At 34.0% G+C, this 23,489-nt stretch overlaps 1 protein-coding gene across 1 annotated transcript in view; it reads left to right on the top strand.

Moving 5' to 3' along the window:
* LOC132732095 (proliferation-associated protein 2G4-like) overlaps positions 1–22,480 on the top strand; it is a 34,412-nt gene extending 11,932 nt beyond the window's left edge. The window contains 12 exon segments of the mRNA XM_060718441.1: positions 2,721–2,849; positions 3,287–3,392; positions 6,488–6,557; positions 6,948–7,040; positions 7,969–8,032; positions 8,680–8,758; positions 9,626–9,704; positions 13,042–13,120; positions 13,393–13,444; positions 18,083–18,177; positions 20,507–20,634; positions 21,565–22,480. Coding sequence (XP_060574424.1) covers positions 2,721–2,849; positions 3,287–3,392; positions 6,488–6,557; positions 6,948–7,040; positions 7,969–8,032; positions 8,680–8,758; positions 9,626–9,704; positions 13,042–13,120; positions 13,393–13,444; positions 18,083–18,177; positions 20,507–20,634; positions 21,565–21,672 — 1,082 coding nt within the window. The 3' untranslated portion in view covers positions 21,673–22,480.
* Positions 22,481–23,489: the final 1,009 nt, after the last annotated feature.

Here is a 23,489-nt window from a genome sequence, read left to right on the forward strand (position 1 = left end):
TATTTATACTTTAGGGGCACAAAATAATACTGTATCAATACATTCATATGTGTTTAATTTTTCACAAAGCTGCAATAACACCACATACTCTTATGAAAATCTGTCATATTTCGCACTCCGCGCGTTCCGCCATCTCTCATTCTGTCCACCTTTATCCGATGTGCAATTCCGCGCATACGCGCGACGAGACTTTAAGCTAAACGAAAGTGTCGGATCCTTGTAATATAAGTCCGTGATTTTAATAAACAACCTTTTTGATTGGTTATGTCAACAGTTAGGTCAAGGGTCAGGGCCCTCAATCCAATTTGGGGGAAGCGGGTCGCTACCCTCAGCAGGGGGAATTTTAGTGTATGGGGGGAATTTTTTCTCTTTTCTTTTATTATCAAATACACTTATTTAAATATCAGCTGTTTTTTATTTACATGTAAAAAATCCATAATAGGTAACACTAAACTGTTCAGAAGTGATTGATAAGATTTGAAGAAAAGTTTTTTACATGTGACCTTACACCATCAGATCTTTATGCTGCTTAGCTTTCTCTATGATCCCCCCCCCCCCAATCATTTAGAAACACATCCAGACAAATGTCTCCATTTCCACTAATATGAACAATACATGGACATAAAGTAAATTCTATTCATACACTACATTTCTAGTGTTCTAACACACCTTTTAATAAGACAAAGCTTCCTTTTCTTGACTTTGTAAAACATTCGTAAAAATCGGCCTCGCGAAAATATGTGACAAATGAAAATTTGTTTGTTTTCTGTTTACACATCCACAATTCTAGTTGTTTCTGATGTAAATTATATAAAATTAAATTGATTGTTTATTATAAGATCGTTTTTCATCAGTTATTTAATAAAGTATCATGAAAACAAAACTTACAAGTTTGTAATTCACGGCAAAATTTACCGTGGTTGATGTAACATTTTGAAGACAAAAAAAATGATTTCATGAATAAACAATTTGAAATCAAATTGTTGATGGGAATTGTGATTTTCTTCTGCATATTTCTGTTGAAATTTTAGCATTTTTACAGGATGAAAGGCCAATATGTGACGGTAGATTTTGGGGGAATAAACAAACGGAAACGTGCAGACATGTACTGACGATATTCTGCTTACAAAATAGACGTCAAATAGATGGATTTTAATTTTCAAAAACAACATTACTTTTAATTTTTCTCTTTAACACTTTATATGTTTTGAGGGGGAATTTTTACCTCTGTTAGGGGGAAAAAACATACTATTTTGGTGGGGGACTGCGGCCGAATATCGGCCGCAGATTTGGTTGATCGAGGGCCCTGAGGGTCACTTTTGTATCATTACGCCAAACTGTATTTAGGTTCGGTTTTGGCGCCTTTTAGTTACAGTTTTTGTCAAGACACGTACTCCGTCAGTTGTTTCTTCAAATTTGCCACTCCCTCCTGCCCTTTTGTGTTTTCAGCCCATATAAACTTTAATAATTATTCCGGTTCTAAATACTTTAATTTGCCAATTTAACCCGGCTTAATTGGAACGGCAAGGACTGGATTTAGCATGATCAGTAACTACGTAATAACAACAACAACAACTAAAGTTAAATGGAAAATGCTTTAAACTTTTTAGTTACTAGTCATTAGTTTTCATTTATAGTTATATGATGAAAAAAGAAACACATTGTTCTGTTTTCATAGTTTATATCTTTTTTGCATTTGTTTAAATATAACTGCTTTGTCTTTAGGAAACAGTTAAAAAGACTTAAAAGCTAAAATTTAGCTTGACAATCGATATATCGCTGTATCGCCGATAATTCATTACTGATATATCGATACAAAAATCCTTATCGATGACACCTTTACCTATGTGCATATAGTAAAAACTTAAAAAATCTCCTTGAAAAGAACTCAGAGAGCTAGAGCTAAGATATTTAGCATGAAACATGTTTTAATGGGTGTCAACCAAGTTTGTTCAAATAAAAGCGCTGGGGTCAAAATTGGCCCCGCCCCAGGGGTCATTGATTTTTATTATATGTGTATAGCAAAGACTTAAAAAATCTTCTTTGAAAAAACCCAAATAGCTAGAGTTTAGATATTGAGCATGAAACATCTTCTAGTGAGTGTCTACAAAGTTTGTTCAAATAAAAGCCCTAGGGTCAAAATTGGCCCCACCGCGGGGGTAATTGATTTTCCTTATATGTGTATAGCAAAAACTTAAAATCTTCTTTGAAAAAACCCAAATAGCTAGAGTTTAGATATTGAGCATGAAACATCTTCTAGTAAGTGTCTACAAAGATTGTTCAAATAAAAGCCCTGGGGTCAAAACTGGCCCCGTCCCAGGGGTGTCATAGTTTTTAACTTTTTAACTATATGTGTATAGTAAAAAATTAAAAAATCTTCTTTGAAAAATCCCAATGAGCTAGAGCTTAGATGTTTAGCATGAAACATCTTCTTATGGGTGTCTACCAAGTTTGTTCAAATAAAAGCCTTTGGGTTAAAATTGGCCCTGCCGGGGTGGGGGGGAAAGAGTGGGGGGAAAGTCATTGGGTGTCTTCCAAGTTTGTTCAAATAAAAGCCCTGGGGTTTAAACAGGGGGGCCTATATACAGGTGAGCGACCTCAGGGCCATCATGGCCCTCTTGTATTTTATGTAGCTTCCATTATTCATAAGTTAAATCAGTTATAACAGTATTTAGTTGTACTTCCAAACTTCTACACTGTTGATGTCTGTTGTATTCCAGGTATATTGAAGGAGGTTATAGGAAAGTGTGTAGATGGAGCATCTGTCCTTAGTATATGTGTGTTTGGAGACACCAGATTAAATGAAGAGACGGGAAAAGTGTTCAAAAAAGATAAAGAAATGAAAAAAGGTATTGTATGTGTTTTAAAATAGTTTTTGGTTTTTGTCAAGAGTGCTGACACAGTTTATAGAGGTTTTATTTTGAGCTCATCTTCTTCCTTCAAAAAATTCAGTTAATTCAGTTTTGTCAGAGTTATTGCCCTTGTCCATTTTCAACTTGTGTCGCGAGAAGCCCAAATAGTATTTGACCTAGAGTCATGAAACTACAGAATTATTGGTTAGCATGTGAAGTTGTGCGTATGGGGTGTGATTGTTGATTTATTCAGTAATTGTAGAGTTATTGCCCTTGACTTTTAAAAACTTGCAATTTTCAACTTGTGTTGAGCGTACCCCAAAATTTATTTGATGCATGATTTTCATGAAAAATTTACACATATAGGCATACACATATAGGAGCCTTGTATAATGATTATTTAATATTGATGGATTTTTATTTTCATTCTACAGGTATTGCCTTCCCAACATGTGTCTCAGTAAATAATTGCATTTGCCATTTTTCTCCCCTCAAAAGTGATCCAGATGTGACAATAAAGAATGGTGATGTAGTTAAAATGTAAGTTATGAAATCTTGTTATGTTTGTTAAATTAATGTGTTTAAGTAAATCTACAATATTAGAATGCTTGTTCAGTGTAACAGTCAGGTACAATGAAAAATTGTAATTTAAAAAAATAAATTAGGACACTTGTGAACGCAGAACATGCGCAAAGCAGGCGCAGGTTTGTGTTAATCAGCATGCCCATGCATTACAGTGCATAATTCCTGCACTTATTTATCATGCAGGCATAAAAATTGTAAGCAGTGGGTACATGCTTGTAAAATCATCAGAATGAATGTTTGGGATAGCTGTATATGCATATGAACTAATGTCGTTGCCATCTTCCAATTGTTAGGAACAGTCTAAATCCGGTCTCAATTGCATGTCTGCTTTCAAAAAGTCATCTCAGTCTGATTCGTAAATATTTTAGCCACGTCATCTTGATGTCACATTTACTGTCTTAAGAAAAAAAGTAATGGATATTTACATCTGCTGACAAGTACTTTCAGTTCTCAAATGATCATCAAAAAGTTAGTCACTTGATTTTTTGTAACAATTAACTTCAATTGTGAGCTTTACAAATGTCATATGAAATTTAAAAAATGATGGTGTTGAATCAAGGTATTTTACTGCCTTGTTTGTATTTCCCGGTGCAATTTGCTTGTCTATTTTGAAGAACTTGTTAAAAGTTTCTGTTAAATTTGAGACCCCTTTTCCCAAAGTATGCCAAAATCACGCATTTTTTTCCCCGAAGAAAAAGGCTGAGGCCCCTTCTCCAAAATTGGTGTTTTGGCCCTGATAAGCCTACAATGTATCATTAATTCGAAAGTTTTAATGTGATGTTGAGACCTTAGACCCAAGCATGTGTGTTATAATGTGGTTGCCTGGTCACAGACTTCATATCACATGCCTCTCACTGCACTGGGTTCAAATCCTATCAGTGACATGGTTATTTTATGTGAGGAAATAATGCAAGTTGCTGGGTCAACTCCAGTCATTGAATTTAGCACTGGCCCAGAGGCCCATGGCCAGTGAAAGTTTGGGTCAGTGTATATTTTAAGAAAATTAGTTAAATATATAGTAGAATAAATTCAAGACTGGAATTTGGGCCAGTAAATTCAAAATCTTAAATTAAATGACTGCAACTTTAGTGGCTGCTTGTACTTGAAATAATGCATTAAAGCAGGCTTTCTACTGGTCCCTACTTTTCCTACTTTTCCTACTTTTCCCTACTTTTTTCTTTTGATCCCTACTTTGCCCTACTTTTTTCTGAAATAGCCCTATTATCCCTACTTTTTCATTTTGAAATGAAATGAAAAAAAAGACGATATTTAAAATGGTATTTCAGTTGTATTTCAGTTGCAATTGATTAATAGTTCAGGTGTGTGTTAGTGTCTCCTTGTGATGTCCACCCTTGAAAGACTCATGGTCAGAGCTGCATTACTGGTACTAGTACTGCAGTATATACTGGAGCAATTTTGCAAGTACTGGTACTTGCAATTTTGCAAGTACTGGTACTGATACTGAATTACTCTTACAAAATTTTGCTACTACTCAGGTACTGGTACTGCATTACTGTCTTAAAAAAGTGGTACTGCTACTGCATTACTAGGCAGTATTTTTGGTTTTGATAAAAATGTCATTATTTTTACTCATAAAGTAAAGCTGTAAATTCCACGTATTATTTTATTTTTGTGAAAAAGTAAGTTATCAAATCTATAAATAATTTGCTGCAATATTCCTTCAAATGTTAACATAGTATTCATCATAAAAAAGCACCAAAGACTTAAAGTAAAATTAAATTGAGATAAACAGAGTCAAAAACTCTTTACTGGTAAAATATCCTTATTGCAATCTTATTACTTTGTATTTACTAGTAAAAAAAGAGCAAAATAAACACTAATAAATTACTTCTATTCTAAATAATCATATTTCAAGTGATATTGTTAGCACCATAAAAAAGTTATTTACTTTGGTATAAATTGAACAGAGGTGTGAAGGTGTAAAAGGCAACAAAAAGACTGGTGGGTTTAAAATGTAAGATTATTGCATTGTATTACAGTTGACTGCGGTTACAAAACAATAACATATGACATGAATATATGATGATTATTGTTTGTAAAAAGTATGTTCGTTCATTTAAGTTGTAAAAATGCAATGTCAACTTTAAAGTAAATGATTTTATTTCTTTGTGGAATAATGTTTGCAATTATTTTGAATGACACTGTGTATTTATTCAAACTTTGATGAATATATAAAAGTATTAGTACTGGTACTTAATTACTTCCCCCAAAAAAGTATTGGTACTGCAGTACCAAGCTAAAATCAAGTACTAATACTGGAAATGGTACTGCAAAACTTGGCAAGTACTGGAACTGGTTCTTAAGTACTACAGCCTTAGTACTGATGCAGCTCTGCTCATGGTGCCTTGGCAAAACATTCAGCAACATTCTGCCTATGAGGTGCATGTCTTTCAAGCATGGACTGAACTGAAGATACACACAGCCCGATGTGGTCTTGGTGATGGTATGTTTTGCTAATTCTTAACTAAAACGGTAAGAAATTCCTACTTTATCCCTAGTTTTTAACATCAGAAATCCCTACTTTGCCCTACTTTTTGGTAAAAAAATGCCCTACTTTTTCCCTAGTTTTTTTGGTAGAGGCAGTAGAAAGCCTGATTAAAGTGAATCTGAGGTCTCTTTTCACTTAAAAAATCTTTAAAGTTGTCATGACATTGTCAGTGTAAGTTAGAACCTAACAAATCAAAATAATGTTGTGAAATGTCTTCAAAAAGTGTAGAATTTAAGATACTTGGTGTATAACATGTTGAGTAGCCCTTACATTAGTTAAATAAATGAGCCGCGTCACGACAAAACTAACATAATGGGTTTGCGACCAGCATGGATCTAGACCAGCCTGGGCATCCGCGCACGCAGTCTGATTAGGATCCATGCTTTCGCTCACCAACCCTATTACAAGTAGAGAAACTGATAGCATGGATCCTGATCAGACTGCGCGGATGCACAGGCTGGTCTGGATCCATGCTGGTCGCAAACCCATTATGTTGGTTTTGTCATGACACGGCTCAAATTATAATGACTTACTATTTCAGAGATTTGGGAGCACAAATAGATGGTTTTATTGCAGTTGTTGCTCATACACTAGTAGTGGGAGCATCAGAGGTAAGGTGAAAGCTTTCATTTATAAATGTTTGATGTTTACCTGTGTTTAGCAGAAGAAGTAACCACATGAAATATCAAAAGTTAATATCCCAACAAGAATTTTAATGGCATAATTAAACACAGAAATAAAGAATGAATTAAAATTTCCTATTGAAATGAGTACCACAATTAGTTCCTTATATATTATACATGTATGTAGGTTGTACTTAATTCACTAAATAAATACAACAAAAATAAAAGAATGGGGTAATGTGAGGAAAATTAGCATCAAGTCATAACATAGTATTTACAAGCTTGAACATTTGTTTTCATTACCAAACCTTCTAGATATGAAGTGCTAAATTTATATAGATTAATGTAATAATGTGAGATAATATATTGTATTATTAGAGTAACAAGGTAACTGGTCGTAAAGCAGATGTAATGATGGCAGCAGTTAATGCAGCAGAAATAGCTTTACGTATGGTCAAACCTGGTGCTGAGGTAAGTAAATCTTTCTATAACAACACGTAATGTGTAACTTGTACATATTTATTCATTTTACTGATAGAGAATATTTTCATGTTATGGTATAGAATATTTTCACCTTATGCTTTAGCTCAGTCATTAACTATACAGTTGTTGCATGAAAGAGAACCAGTGGTATACAGAGAGAAGGGGGTCTGTGCCCTTTGGAGGGGGAAAATGCAATAGGAGGTGGGAATTTTATTTCTTCACAAATGAGAAACGAAAAAGAATCCAGTGCCCTGTAAGATAATTTTGATTTACTGTTGTGCAACATTGTTTTCTTTCCGGTAGAAAAGGGAGCAACTCTTGCAACACAAGTTTAAAATAAGTCGCTCTTTCTTAATATATGAATCTAAAATATCAACATACGAATCTAAAATATCAACAGCTGAATTTAAAGCGTCCTATGTTAAACTTGATGGGAAACCATGAGTAGCTCCCCTTACCTACTGGGGAACGATTTGTAAACAACCTTGCTTAACAGTAAGTCTTACAGGCATAAAAAGAAACATTTTTCAGCAGTTAGTTGCAAAAAATGATATTCATTGCAGTCAAATTCTGGCTGTCGTATGGGGGAACATTTCGGCTTTGATGAGGGAAAAAAACATACTATTTTGAGGTGGGAATGGGGCTGAATTTTGCCGAATATTTTGGTGGAAAAAACCCACTGGTATACCATCACAGGATAACATAATAAAGATAGTGATGCAACTTATAACCTGATATTGTAGACGAAATTAAAATTTTCTCTTAAAAACTGTTATAGATCCCTGTTTACACAAATATCTGAAATGATTGATTTATGGTGGCAAACTATAATAAAAGAGAATTGTGATTCCTAGTAGCAATGATGGGAGGTGTACTGGTAGGAAATTTATCATCATAGTGTATTGTTACTTTACAGAATTACACAGTTACAGACGGAATACAGAGAGTAGCAGAGGCATTTAAATGTAAACCTATTGAAGGTTAGTACATTACAATAAACTAGTAAATATTTTAAACAGAAAAAATGTGTAGAAGATGACATAAGGTCATGTTTACATTTTTATGCTTGAACATAATTAAAATAGATGGTATACATGTATAGGAGAAAGTGTAAGTACATAAAGTATTAGAGAAGCAATACATGTAAGAGAGGAAACGCCCTCCAGGAAAATGCAGGATAAATGACCGTGATAAGGTGCCTGAAATGTACCATTTGCTTTTACGATAGAAATCTGTGCTTGACACTTTCATTGTTTGCAGGAAATCTCTTGTGGGACTGAAATTTTCAAGTAAATCTAACTGTAACAAAATTGAACTTAGAATAACAATAACTCAACTATCCTTACCTTGCAAGTTGTAAATGTACCTGAGAAGTTGTCTTTTCTTTTACTCTTTTAGTAAATAATGATATATAGTCATAAACATATATACAATTAGCTGTGTTTCATTTAGAAATCAAAAAACAAACACAAATATGGTTATGATTTGTGAAATCTGACACTGTCCAGAATATTCATCTCCTCTATTACAAACATGTTTTTTGAACCATGTGAAATTAGGATATCTTACTTCTGAATAATGCTATTAAAAAGAAGGCATATATCTAAAATATGATAAATTCTTACAGGAATGTTGTCACATCAATTAAAGAAAAATGTTATAGATGGTGAGAAGGCAATAATTCAGAATCCCTCTGAAAATCAGAGGTAAGTAAATGTGATGAATTCAGTGGCATGTATATAAAAATGGTGATTATAATTCATAGAATTGAAATAAACCATGTGAATCTTTTATAATTGTATTTTTGAAACAAAGTCAAACTTTGATAAGTGGCCATCGTCTACATTAAAAAACTTGTTGTGTGTAGCTTCATCAAATTTTGGTATTTTTCCATTGACACAGTGATATGGAAAAAGTTTCTTCTATGTTTTTATCTAACTTTATACTTGTTGATTAAAACTACAATGTTTTGATTTGTTTGAAAATTATAGAATTCTATGGCCGAATGGTTAACACGACAGACTAGTAATCTCATGATTGCTAGCCGTATGGGTTCAAACTCCGTCAGGGGCAAGTTGTTGTTTCCTTGAGCAAGAAATTTTACACTCATTGCTCAGTACTGGTTGGTTCCAGGAATGGATTGGAAAGAGTGTCTATAAGCATATATAAACCAAGGATAGGAAATTGCTTACCAGTAAATATCTAGAGTTTTGAATGAAACTTACTGTATAGCAAGCAAGACCTCGGTTGGGATTGCACAGGCTCCGTTAGGGCCAAGGTCACTCTAAATAGAAAATTGGGTTTTCAGCCAAAAACTGACTTTGGAATGAGATATTTCAATGAAACTTGCTGCAAAGCTTAAGCATGCTACTTGGGATTGCATTTGGGTCCCCGTAGTGTCCCCCCTCCACGATCAAGGTCAATATAATATTAGTTTTTCCATCTGATTTTCAAAAAAAAAACTTTTTGCATATTCATATTTTGTATATTGCTTGTATTTGTATCCCAACTACAACAAAATTTTATGTTTCTTGTTATTTATTTTGATGTTTAAAAAAGCACTTATTTTTCAGGAAAGATCATGAAAAATGTGAGTTTGATGTATATGAAGTATATGGTATAGATGTTTTAGTCAGTTCTGGTGAAGGCAAGGTAAGATTGCATGAATTATTATTGTACTGTAGGTTCATTTGTTTTGACAAGGAATATATTTATTTTTAGCTCGACTATTCGATAAGAATAAGTTGAGCTATTGTAGTCACCCGAGCGTCGGCATAACCACTTATGTTAAAGTTTTTGTAATAGTTTAAATATTTTCAAAGTCCATTGACATATGGCTTTGAAACTTTGCACACTTGTTCACCATCATGACCCCAACATGTAGACAGGAGGAGGTAACTCTATCAAGCATTTTGACAGAATTATGCCCCTTTTTCGACTTAGAATTTACGTTAAAGTTTTTGTAATAGTTTAAATATTTTCAAAGTCCATTGACATATGGCTTTGAAACTTTGCACACTTGTTCACCATCATGACCCCAACCTGTAGACAGGAGGAGGTAACTCTATCAAGCATTTTGACAGAATTATGCCCCTTTTTCGACTTAGAATTTACGTTAAAGTTTTTGTAATAGTTCAAATATTTTCAAAGTCCATTGACATATGGCTTTGAAACTTTGCACACTTGTTCACCATCATGCCCCAAACATGTAGACAGGAGGAGGTAACTAAATCAAGCATTTTGACAGAATTATGCCCCTTTTTCGACTTAGAATTTACGTTAAAGTTTTTGTAATACCTCAAATATTTTCAAAATTGATTGACATAAGGCTTTGAAACATGTTGAAATTTTATACTCTTCTTTGAGAGCATAATAGGACTCTCTCCAAGGCCTATAACTGTAATATGGATTTAAAGAACAATTTTGCCTTTTTCTTTACTGAGAAAATTTTACCTTTTTATCAAGGCTTTTTTTACTATCAAGCACTAAGAATAGTCGAGCGTTGCTGTCCTACCGACAGCTCTTGTTACTTACACACAAATTTTTATGACCTGGAAAAGAGACATAGTTTTTATTATGCCCCCGCCATGTAATGGCCGGTGCATATAGTGTTACCCTGTTCCGTCCTTCGGTTATTCGTTCATTCTGTCATCATCAGTATCCGTTCATTATCTTAGTAACGGTTGCACACATTCAACTCAAACTTGACATATGGATATGTCATGAGAAAATACAGGTCAAGATGGAATTTGGTCATTGTTCGATGATTTTTGGCAGAGTTATGCCCTTTTACTTTGAAAATAATATGAAATTTTCAGTTTCCGTTCATTATCTCCCCAACGGTACAACACATTCAACTCAAACTTGACATATAGATATGTCTTAAGAAAATACAGGTCAAGTTGGAATTTGGTCATGGTTCGATGATTTTTGGCAGAGTTATGCCTCTTTCATTCAACTCAAATTAGACATATGGATATGTTTTTGGAATGCCCAGGCCAAGTTCGAATTTGGTCATGGTTCAATGATTTTTGGCAGAGTAATGCCCCTTTCACTTTGAAAATAATATGAAATTTACAGTTTCTGTTCATTATCTACCCAACAGTGTTACATATTCAACTCAAATTTGACATATGGATATGTCAAAGGAATGGGCAGGTCAAGTTGGAATTTGGTCATGGTTCGATGATTTTTTTGCAGAGTTATGTCCCTTTCACTTTGAAAATAATATAGATACATCTTAGGAATAAGAAGTTTGAATTTGGTCGTGGTTCAATGATTTTGGACAAACTTTCAGTTTCAGCACTCATACTTTTATGGAAAGGTATGTAGCCATTATTTTGGCTACAAATATGCAATATGCTATTTTCAAAAGGTTAAGACTGAATAATTTCAGTGCCTTGAACATTGTATGAAAATACATGGCATGATGACACATTTCTAGTTATGTTCTCTAAATATTCAATATAAATGAATTTATTCAGTAAACTATCAAACAGCAGAAGCCATTTTAATCGTTACACTGTCAACCGGAAACTGACCTTATGACTAAGTATAAAACTTAACCTAATGTGTATGATGAATTGATTCTGTAACGCCAGCAACATTCAACAATGTTTAATACATACACATGCGGTAATGTTTTATACTTAGCCATGCGGTCGACATATTATTGGAATGGAATAAGTATTCAGGCTATGTTGAAGATTATTTAATAAAAGAATAGAAGTATAATGAACATTATTGAACAATATGTAATTAAATAAAGCCAATCCCCCATTATAGACTGGTAATTAGTAAATTTCCTTTTTTTTGTTCGATTTTTACAAATTTTGTCTGTCAAAATGCAGGGGGGCGTGCATTTTATGAAGAGCAATAAATTTGTAGGGTCACTCTCTGCTTGGAGAGTGGCCCGATAAAATTCATTGAGGCCTGCATCTATGTTCTTTTATGTAGTTACATTAACTCTTGTGACTTAAAGAACAATAGGGAGAACTTAAAGAGTTGCTACCTAAGTATATAAATGCTTTTTGTTCGGTTATATAACTGTTATTCATCTGATAATTTTGAATGAATATATTGCATATTGTGATGATGTGACATTCAAGACACAGTTTTGTAGGTTACAGATCAAGGTCACATGTCGACAAGAAAGAAAATTTTTTCATACAAGTACTATAATGTTGTTTTGCCTTGCTTTTAGTACAGGGAAAAGTCTGGTTCTACTGTGTGTCTACTTGGTGTGCCCTCTTGTGCCGGAAATAATACAAAATGGGGCACCTGAGGTCACTCTCTACCAGTTAAACTGCCATATGACCTTTAATGTGTCATTGTGAATTAAAATCCAAACAAAAACAAACAGACATCCATATGTCAGTAATAACTGTGACTGGTTAAATCTGTTATATTAAGGATTGAGTTAACTAACTATATGTCAAAGGTATTTTGCCAATTGATGTTCATTTTGGCTAAATAGCATGTTAAAATAGACCATTTATATGCCTTGTTAAATGCATTAACATCTGCAGACAGACACAATTTAAGCTTGAGCCAGCAGGTGCAGGATTTGATAAGCAGAAATAAGTTGCCTTAGAGCTGATCTTGCATAAAAATATGTCTGATTTTGTAGATTTTTGTTTTATTTGTCAAAATAAGAAACTGTTGGTGTCTGGCTATACACATGCTAGTGCAATGTAATTTGACAGTTATGTTTTCATAATGAGACTACTAGGGTAATCATTGTAGTAAGCTATATTTACATTGCACCCTAAGTCACGCATTTAAAAAAGGACAACAATGATGCATGGTTGCATGATTTTATCTGTTAGTAAATGTTTTCTTTTCTATCAATAAAATCTTATGTGCACCGTTATTTTTCAGAAGGTAAGATAAATGTTGGTAATATATGTTTAAGTAATGACGTGATGTTATAACTATATGTACACTGTAATATATCACATGATCATAAGTTTTTACGTTGAATTTACAGGGAAGAGAGATGGATACCAGGACAACAGTGTTTAAAAAGAAAGATATAGTCTATCAACTTAAAATGAAAGCTTCTAGACGTGAGTACTTTATAACATTTATAATTTATTGTTTTTGTTTTCCTAATGTTAACATGTTTAGTATATTTGAGTGTGATAACATTATTGAAGAAAACTAAAATAGTTATTTAATTGGCACTAGAGTTGTTTGACGACTGAAATATCAAACCCCTGTCAGTTGAAATTCTGTAACTATCACAAAATGATTTTCATTTGTATAATTTGTATTCATGTATTGTCAGTTATAGGAACGGCCAGGAAACATTTATTGCATGGTTTTGTTTTTATTACAGAATTCCTCAGCGAGACGGAAAAGAAATTTGGTCTAATGCCATTTACTCTCAGGTGTGTACAGATATTCAATAAATAAAAACATGTTTTATTGGATGTTTAAAATTGTTTTAGAATTGTCACAGAAGTATTTGATTTATTTATTTCATAAATAACTTATAACTTGTGTTATTACAATGTAATGGAGATTTCACTTATGAATATTAAAATATTAATATATTTTCTACATATCTGTTGGTAATAATGGTTGATGATATCAAATACAAGATTTATTATTAAAAATTGCTTTATGCTGTGAACTTAGAATAGAATATTTTTAAAGTGATTTCTTGATTGTGAGTTGTTACCAATAAAGATGGGAATTTGTTGTGTCTGGCACAAAAGTTTCATCTACAGCCCAAAGGTCACTGTTGTGATATGAATTTTTCACCAAGGCCACTCTTAAAAAATTATCCGTTTGCTATTGCCGGCCGACCCAGCGAAAATGCCCCGACTCAAAAGTTTTTTTCAGCTTAAAAATATCAGATTTTTTTTTTATTTCCGCCAAATCAGCCAGGGCATTCGACCTAAAAATATCCCTCGAAAACAAAAATAAAATCGGAGGAAAATCACACATGTAATATGTAAAGTAACGATTGATCATTCATGAGGGCATTCTGTGCGTTCCTATTTAAAATATTTACATAAATAGCGACCAACCAGGGAAGGATATTTTCCTAATACGTCACGCAGTACTGCATGCGCGCGGCAATTAAGTTGAATTAACTAATAATAGAACGTATCAAATTAAGGTGTGGAAACGGGATTTAAAATAATGTTTGTTCAATTAATGAATATTTGTAAAGCATTTACATGGTCACTAGTTTACCATGTGGTAATTTTAATGTGCTTTGGAATACATGTTCGTTTGTTTATGACTGCCGACACTGATTAAATACTTAGCCCATGCAATAAAACATTTCTGGTAGCAGCGGGGATTCTGTCATTAAATTGACCGAAAAAATAATTTTTTGGAAGCTGTGGTCCTTTCATATGCATTATTGTTTTGATAGCAAACACACGTATTGCACAATATCTTCAAGATCATAAAAATGTAAATAAAATATCACAATCAAAATCACAGATATACATACGTCTAATTAAACTCCATGTCAAAATGCACTTACGATTAATAATATGTCAATAATTGACACAATAAATATCCAACATTTTTTTTTACTTGAGCAATAATTAAACATGTGTAATCATTCATTGACAAAAAGAAATGACAGTTTTTTTTCTGGTATATAAAAAAGAGGTGGAAGTCAATTGAGTGTCGGCACTTCTTTGATGATTCGGCAACAACTACAGGTGTGTAAACATCAAAGATTCACAGATTCTTCAGAAGAGCGGACCAGTCATTTGTCAGAGGTCATTTCGTGTGTAAATTTTGTAATTAATATTTAACAATGGAAACATTATATTCCTTTTATTTATGGATGCTACTTTTTGCGCGAGTGTTTTTGTGTCTTTTAGCGCTATGGAATTTCAACATTCGGCGATAATTTTCGGTAACTAACAATGAAATATTTTAACATTTTTAAAACAGGGGTGCAAATATCTGCCATTCAGAAATTATAGGAGACAAATCTTGCGTGTGTTATTTTTTACAAACATGTAATGAATTGAGTAATGATCACCCGAGAGAATGAAATGTCCTGGAGATCCACTATAATTTTTCCAGTTTGTACGGGAATATTTACGCAGGATTAGTTTATCACATCGGTAATTTGACCATGCTTGAATTTATGTCCACATAGTCGTTTTTTTTATTTCATGTTATGATTACTAGTGAACATGTTTTTTTTATTGTTTTTGACTGTCTTTTACATGTCAGTTTTGCCGTCGCCGATGATGATAGTGTAGTCCAAATTTCCACAATCTGCTACAACGTACTAAGCGTATAAACTTACGTTCAGTAAAAATCATATATATATAAAAAAAAAAAAAAAAAAGCCTACCTACCGACCCACTTCTTATAACTCTGGGTCGGCAATAGCAAACATGTATATTATTAAGGATGGCCCAAAATGCATTGATGGTCATGTCCTGATTCCCGGACAGATTTAGTTTTATAAATTAGCACATAATATGAACATGTTCAGTTCTAGATGGGTCATCATATTAAAAGGCAGATTATATCTGTATGTCAATAATGTCAGAAGTCATATTTCTGAAAAGATGGCCATGTTTCCCTTTGGTGGGTTGGGTGGGGGCATTTTAGATTTGTCCTTGTCTGTCCGCTCAGTGTGAGCGTTCCATAATGTTGTGTCACATCTGGGTTTACAAGAACTTGATCTAAAGTCAACAAACTTTACAGGAATAATTATCAGTTTGTAAAGTTGTGCACCTAAAGTTTGTGTCTGGTTTAATTCAGTAAGTGTAATTGGCCTGGACATGGTAAAAAATTGCAATTATCAATTTGTGTTGAAGCTCAAATTTTATTTGACCTAGAGTCTGTAAACTTTACAGGAATATTTGTCAGTATTTGTAGTTATGCACCTGGGGGTTGCTTGTGCATTTATTCAGTATTTGTTGAGTTATTTCCCTTGACATAGTAAAAATTTGCAATTTTCCCATAGCTCAAAATGTATTTGACCTGGGGACATGAAACTTATCAGGAATGTTGGTCAGCATCTGTAGTTATGCAGCTTGATATTTGTGGGTTTATTCAGTATTTGTAGAGTAATTGCCCTTGACTTAGTAAAAGGTTTGCAACTTTTTATATGCCCGAAAGGGCATATTATGTTATACCCCCTGGCGTCCGTCTGTCTGTCTGTTCGTCCGTCCGTCCGTCCGTTAGCAATTTGGTTTCCGGAGCATAACTTAAGTTCCATTTGGCCCACAATGTTAAAACTTCATAGGATGATTGTCCATATTGGGTAGAAGACCCCTATTAATTTTGGGGTCAAAAGGTCAAAGGTCAAGGTCACTATTACCTTAAAACTGAAAACGGTTTCCGGAGCATAACTTAAGTTCCATTCGACCCACAATGTTCAAACTTCATAGGATGATTGTCCATATTGGGCAGAAGACCCCTATTGATTTTGGGGTCACAAGGTCAAAGGTCAAGGTCACTATGACCTTGATACTGAAAACAGTTTCCGGAGCATAACTTAAGTTCCAATTGGCCCACAATGTTCAAACTTCATAGGATGATTGTCCATATTGGGTAGAAGACCCCTATTGATTTTGGGGTCCAAAGGTCAAGGTCATTATTACCTTAAAACTGAAAACTGTTTCCGGAGCATAACTTAAGTTCCATTTGACCCACAATGTTCAAACTTCATAGGATGATTGTCCATATTGGGAAGAAGACCCCTATTGATTTTGGGGTCACAAAGTCAAAGGTGAAGGTCACTATTACCTTGATACTGAAAACAGTTTCCGGAGCATAACTTAAGTTCTAATTGGCCCACAATGTTCAAACCTCATAGGATGATTGTCCATATTGGGTAGAAGACCCCTATTGATTTTGGGGTCAAAAGGTCAAGGTCACTATTACCTTATAACTGAAAACAGTTTCCGGAGCATAACTTAAGTTCCAATTGACCCACAATGTTCAAACTTCATAGGATGATTGTCCATATTGGGAAGAAGACCCCTATTGATTTTGGGGTCACAGGTCAAAGGTCAAGGTCACTATGACCTTGATACTGAAAACAGTTTCCGGAGCATAACTTAAGTTCCAATTGTCCCACAATGATCAAACTACATAGGATGATTGTCCATATTGGGTAGAAGACACCTATTGATTTTGGGGTCAAAAGGTCAAAGGTCAAGGTCACTATTACCTTATAACTGAAAACAGTTTCCAGAGCATAACTTAAGTTCCATTCAACCCACACTGTTCAAACTTCATAGGATGATTGTCCATATTGGGTAGAAGATTCCTATTGATTTTGGGGTCACAAGGTCAAAGGTGAAGGTCACTATTACATTGATACTGAAAAAATATGTTTCCACGCATAACTTAAGTTCCATTTGACCCACAATGTTCAAACTTCATAGGATGATTGTCCATATTGGGTAGAAGACCCCTGTTGATTTTGGGGTCAAAAGGTCAAAGGTGAAGGTCACTATTACCTTGATACTGAAAAGAGTTGCCGGAGCATATGTTAAGTTCCATTTGGCCCACAATGTTCAAACTTCATAGGATGATTGTCCATATTGGGTAGAAGACCCTTATTGATTTTGGGGTCAAAAGGTCAACGGTTAAGGTCATCCTTACTAAAAAAAAAATACTTTCGGGCATATAATGCTCCGCCTAGCGGTGCTCTTGTTAACTTATGTTGTGCGTAACTCAAAAAGTATTTGACCTCAAGTCATGAAACAGAATGTTAGCCAGCATGTGTAGTTGTGTGTCTGGGGTATTGCTTGTTTATATTTGAAACATACTTTGAAATAAAAATTTGCGATTTGGAATTCTTGTAGCTCTATATTGGGGCAAAGTCGAGATGTCAACATTGGAAAAAGTGGTTGTTATTTTTTATGCCCCAACCACATGGGGAGTAGGTAGGGAGAGTTGTGTAGATTTTCGTTTGTCTAAGTCAAAGGTCATGGTTCCTGTACAGGGTGATATGTCTGTCTGCAGTGACATTCATGATTTGTTGTTTTTAAATCAAGATGAAAGTTTGATATTTATTGATACAGGTTATTTGATGAAGAGGTGAAGGCCAGGATGGGAGTTGTAGAATGTGTCAAGCATGATTTGGTACAACCATTTAATGTTCTCTATGAAAAACCAGGTATGTTCTTTTTAACTATTGGAATAAAGAATTCTAAAATGTCAACACTTGTTTTTTGTTAACGCTCAGTCAAAGATAAAGTGTTCATGTTTTTCTGAAAATCATTTTTTAAATTTACTATTTATTTTAGCTCGACTTTTCTATGAAAAGGGGAGCTATCCTACTCGCCCCGGCGTCGGCGTTGGCGTCACACCTTGGTTAAGTTTTTCGTACCACCCCACTTTATTTCAGAAGTATTACAAGTATGGCTTTGAAACTTACCATACTTGTTCACCATCATAACCTCCATCTACAGACAAGAGTACATAACTCTGTCAAGGTTTTTGACAGAATTATGGCCCTTTTTTGACTTAGAAAGTGTATTGAGCTTGGTTAAGTTTTTTGTACCACCTCACTTTATTTCAAAACCATTGGAGGTATTGCTTTGAAACTGACCATACTTGTTTACCATCACGACCTTCATCAACAGACAAGAGGACATAACTCTGTCAAGGTTTTTGACAGAATTATGCCCCTTTTTGACTTAGAAAATACATTGAATATGGGTAAAATCCACTTATTGCCTTAACCCTTTGAGATATTGCTTTGAAACTTTTAATGCTATTTCACATCATTACCCCCATCTGTACGCAAGAGAAGGTAACTCTGTCAAGGATTTGTTTTAAAAATTAAGGCCTTTTATCGACTTAGAATCTTGGTTAAGTTTTTAGTACCAGTCCACTTTTTGACTGAACTGTTTGAGATATTAATTTGAAAGTTGGAATACTTGTTTACAATCATGATTCCCAAACATGTCCAGGAGAAGGTAATTCTGTCAAAGATTTTATTTGAATTATGGCCCTTAACTGTCAATGTTTTGTATTATAGGCAAGCACTAAAAAACTTTAAAAATCTAAAAAAATTCATTCCTATCCACTTGTTCACTTTACCATAAATTATGTCATATAAACATTGCTGTAATATTCAAGGGTATCAAACAACTAGTTCACTTTAAAAATACAGAGATTCTTGTATTGCCTTTTACTGCAAAAACTTTTTTTATTGGCAAGCAATAAAAAAGTCGAGCGCGCTGTCTTACGGACAGCTCTTGTTATAATATAATTTCATCCAGACTGTATGGTAGACTTTTATCTCTATGGTAATGATAGAATGCCAGTTGCTAGGCAACATATTTTGATACAGATAGGTAATTATTAGCAAATGTATATCTGTTATTATTAAATAATGCAAAAACCCAACACTATCATTTGTTGAATAAAGTTCATATATTTGTTTTGTTGCAGGATAGGTGGTTGAATAAAGTTCATAGATTTGTTTTGTTACACCCCCGCACAACAAAGTTGTAAGGGGGGTATACTGGAATCAGCTTGTCCATTCGGGCGTCCGTCGGTTTTTTCTTGTCCGCCCAATAACTTAAGATTCCTTTGACCCACAGTCTTCATATTTGGCATGGAGGTTAGTCATGATGAGTAGATGACCCCTATTGATTTTGAGGTCAAAGGTCAAGGTCACAGGGGCCTTGACTTCAAAAAGCTTGTTCGCCCAATAACTTAAGATTCTTTTGACCCACAGTCTTCATATTTGGAATGGAGGTTAGTCATGATTAGTAGATGACCCCTTTTGATTTTGAGGTCACTGGGTCAAAGGTCACAGGGGCCTTGATTTCAAATAGTTTGTCGGCCCAATAACTTAAGAAACCTTTGACCCAGAGTCTTTATATTTGGCATGGAGGTTGGTCATGATAAGTAGATGACCCCTATTTATTTTTATTACACTGGATCAAAGGTCATGGTCACAGGGGCCTTGACTAAAAAAGCTTGTCCGCTCAATAACTTAAGATTCCTTTGACCCATAGTCTTCATATTTGGCATGGAGGTTAGTCATGATTAGTAGGTGACCCCTATTTATTTTAAGGTCACTGGGTCAAAGATCAAGGTCACATGGACTTTGACTTCAAATATATTGTCCACCCATTAACTTAATATTCCTTTGACCCATAGTCTTCATATTTGGCATGGAGGTTGATCATGACTATAAGGTGACCCCTATTGCTTTTGAGGGTCACTGGGTCAAAGGTCAACTAAAAAAAGCTTTTCCCCTCAATTGCTTAAGAATGCCTGTCCTTTGACATTTTCACATTTGAAGCATGTAGAATACATAGCACTGGCTAAGTAACCTCAGATTTGGCAGGGACGCTGTCCTTGAGCTCTAAATGGCCACTGTTAATTCTGACAAAGTGGTATGTGGGGGTATTCACGCCATGACAGTGGCAGTTCTAGTTACAGGAGAGGTGGTTGAATAAAGTTCATATATATATGTTTTGTTACAGGAGAGGTGGTTGCTCAGTTCAAGTTTACTGTGATTCTCATGCCTAATGGACCACTGAAAATAACTGGCCTTCCATTTGACACAGATATATATGAGACGGAATACAGTGTACAAGACGAAGATCTTAAGGTAACACTGATAAACTAACACAGTCGACTCTCGTTATCTCGAAGTCATCGGGACTGTCCAAAAAAAACATTATGACATGCGCTATTGAGCAATTACCATCTGGTTTCTGATTTTTGCACCTCTAAAAGGGACAGAAGAAAAATTATTAGTCAAGATGAACATAGGATAATAGTGTGAAAATAACTGATGGGGGCTGAAATTTTACTCTGAGATACTGAAAATATCGAAATAAAAATATTAAGATAAACAAATATTTCCAATATAGATAAAGAAGGAAGGAAATCAGGATTTTTGAAATTTCATCTAGATAATGAAATATCGAGGAAAGCAATGTCGAGATAACGATAGTTGACTGTATATGTTTTATATTTATTTCAGTATTTATTAATGTCAGAGGATATTTCATTCCTAGTGTAAATTATACAATACTGTTACTGTGAATGAAGATGTAGAAAAATTTTGATTGTGTTGGTTTAAAGGCACATTATGCCTCAGAATCCTATATCTTTTTAATTCTTTACAAATGTCAAACATGTTTTTTATAAGTTTTAAATTATGGATTATGAACTTGTTAGATGTTTAACAACTGAAAAAAGTAGAGCTGAAAATGCAGTTGTGTGTCGTAAAGTTAGCAAAATGTAAACAAACTTTGACTTCCATACAAAATACATATTCACTATAATTATACAAATTGCCAAACAGAGCATAAGATAGTGCATGTATATAGCAAATGAGTATATTTTTGGAAACTATTACAAGATACCAAAAATAAATAGTTTCTGAGAAAATAAAAATGACATCATTTCTTAGAAATCATGGGCCTTTAAGAAACTAACAGAAATTATGTTTTATTTATAGGTAAAAAGCGAGTTATATTTTGTTAAATTAAGGTATTGCAGGTAAAAAGTAAGTTATATTTTGTTATTTTAGGCTTTACTAGCCCAGTCAGCGTCACGTAAAGCTGCGAAGAAAAAGAAGAAGCGAGCTGGTAAAGCTGTAGCGGAGCAAGCTGAAGGTGGTGTAGAGATGGAAGCATGAAAAACCTGTTAAATTATCATACATTTACTCATTTATTTCAACAAGTGCTAAATTTGATTAGAAATGTTGAGAAAGTGCTACAGTTGTAAACATGTTGTGATAAACTTGGAATTGTTGACAAGAATTGGTGGTTAATGCATTTAGGGGCTTGATCTGATTTTTACTTTACATGTACATCAAATTTTATTACTAAAAGTTTGAATTCCTGAAATTTATTACATAATGTTTTTATATTTTTGAAGTAGCAGAAATCAAAATGACTGAGATTTAAAATGAATTTTTTTTTTTTTTTAATTTACTTTGATGGGTAAAATGTCCAAAATCATTCTTCCTACAGGTTTATTATTTTATATTGAAGTATTTGGTTACACTATCAGATAGAAATTAGTTAAAATATACCTTGATATACTGAGATTTTTCTGTGACTCAGGCTTATTGTTAGTGAAAACATTAAAGTTTTAAGATGCAATTTTGATTTGTGTTAGAGAAAGAATAATAAGAGTAATAATTTTTTTGTTTTTGAGCAGTGTAATGTAAAGTAATGTTAATTCAGATATTTTGGTGAAATGCATAGAAATGGGAATTAGGGGAAAGGGTATAAAATTCTGTATGATTGATAAATATCTAAAACTCCTGCTGTTGATTATTTATTTGTTAAATTGGCAAATCTTCTGTAAAGAAAATGAATTTGAAAATTTTACTATTCACAATATTTAAAGAGATATTTGAATATATAGTGCTGAATTATATTCAAAATTTGTCACTGTTTATTTCTGAACAGCATGGATTAAAAAAAATTAGAAAAATCTTCAGACTTTATTTTATCTGTATATATAATACATTGTATATAAGTGAAGAACCACTATTATAGTTAGAGCGTATAGGATGTTATATATTAATGCTCCTATATCATTGTATCAGCTTGTCTGTCTTGAAGAAAAAGTCGCTATGACAACATTGTACAAGTTCTTTAAATGAAAACATCATACCAACATGAAACTCTGAATAGATGATATGGTATGACAAGGCGCAGTTGTTAAGACAAGTAGTGTTGAAAAACGGGTCCTATTATAGGAGCGTCCCTGTTGGGGTCGTTCAATTTTGTCCGGAGCATATTTGCTACACTAATGAAGGAATTTTAATGAAACTTAACAGAAATGTCCACCATTATGAGAAGCTGTGTTGCACACATGAATCGGGTCAAGGTCACACTTGGAGGTCATTGGGGGAAAACAGCTTTTCCGGAGCAAAACTTCTACATACATAAGGGGTTTCTGTATTACTTGGCACTAAAGTTCACCATAGTGAGGAGACGCGTCGCATGCAAAATTTAGGTCCCTGCTGTTAAAGTCACACATAGGGGTCAAAAACCATTAAGTCATCATTTATTGAGGGATTGAAACACAAATGGTCCTTATCATGACTACGGGTGTGAAACATGTAATTTAGGTTAATATATGGAAGGTCAAGGTCACTACGGATGATACAAAGATTTTGTCTTGAGCATATCTCCTACAGGCATCCCAAAATTCTTATGAAACTTCATAGAAATGTACACCATTATGAGAAGCGTCTCTGGGACAAAGGTCAAGGTCACACTTGGAGGTCATTGAAAAACACAAAATTTCTACATGCATAGACAGATTGCGATATTACTTGGCACAAATGTTTACCATTGTGAGGCGGAGGGTAGGGAGCAAAATCAAGGTCCTTGCAGTCAAGGTCACACATAGGTGTCAAAAGTTCAGATTGAAATGTGAATTCGGACCAGATGTGTACAGGGACCATTCAGTCATCATTTATTGATGGATTGTAAC

Source organism: Ruditapes philippinarum, unplaced genomic scaffold, assembly GCF_026571515.1.
Source record: "Ruditapes philippinarum isolate M1 unplaced genomic scaffold, ASM2657151v2 ctg6155_1_1_1_1, whole genome shotgun sequence".
Lineage (NCBI taxonomy): Eukaryota > Metazoa > Mollusca > Bivalvia > Venerida > Veneridae > Ruditapes > Ruditapes philippinarum.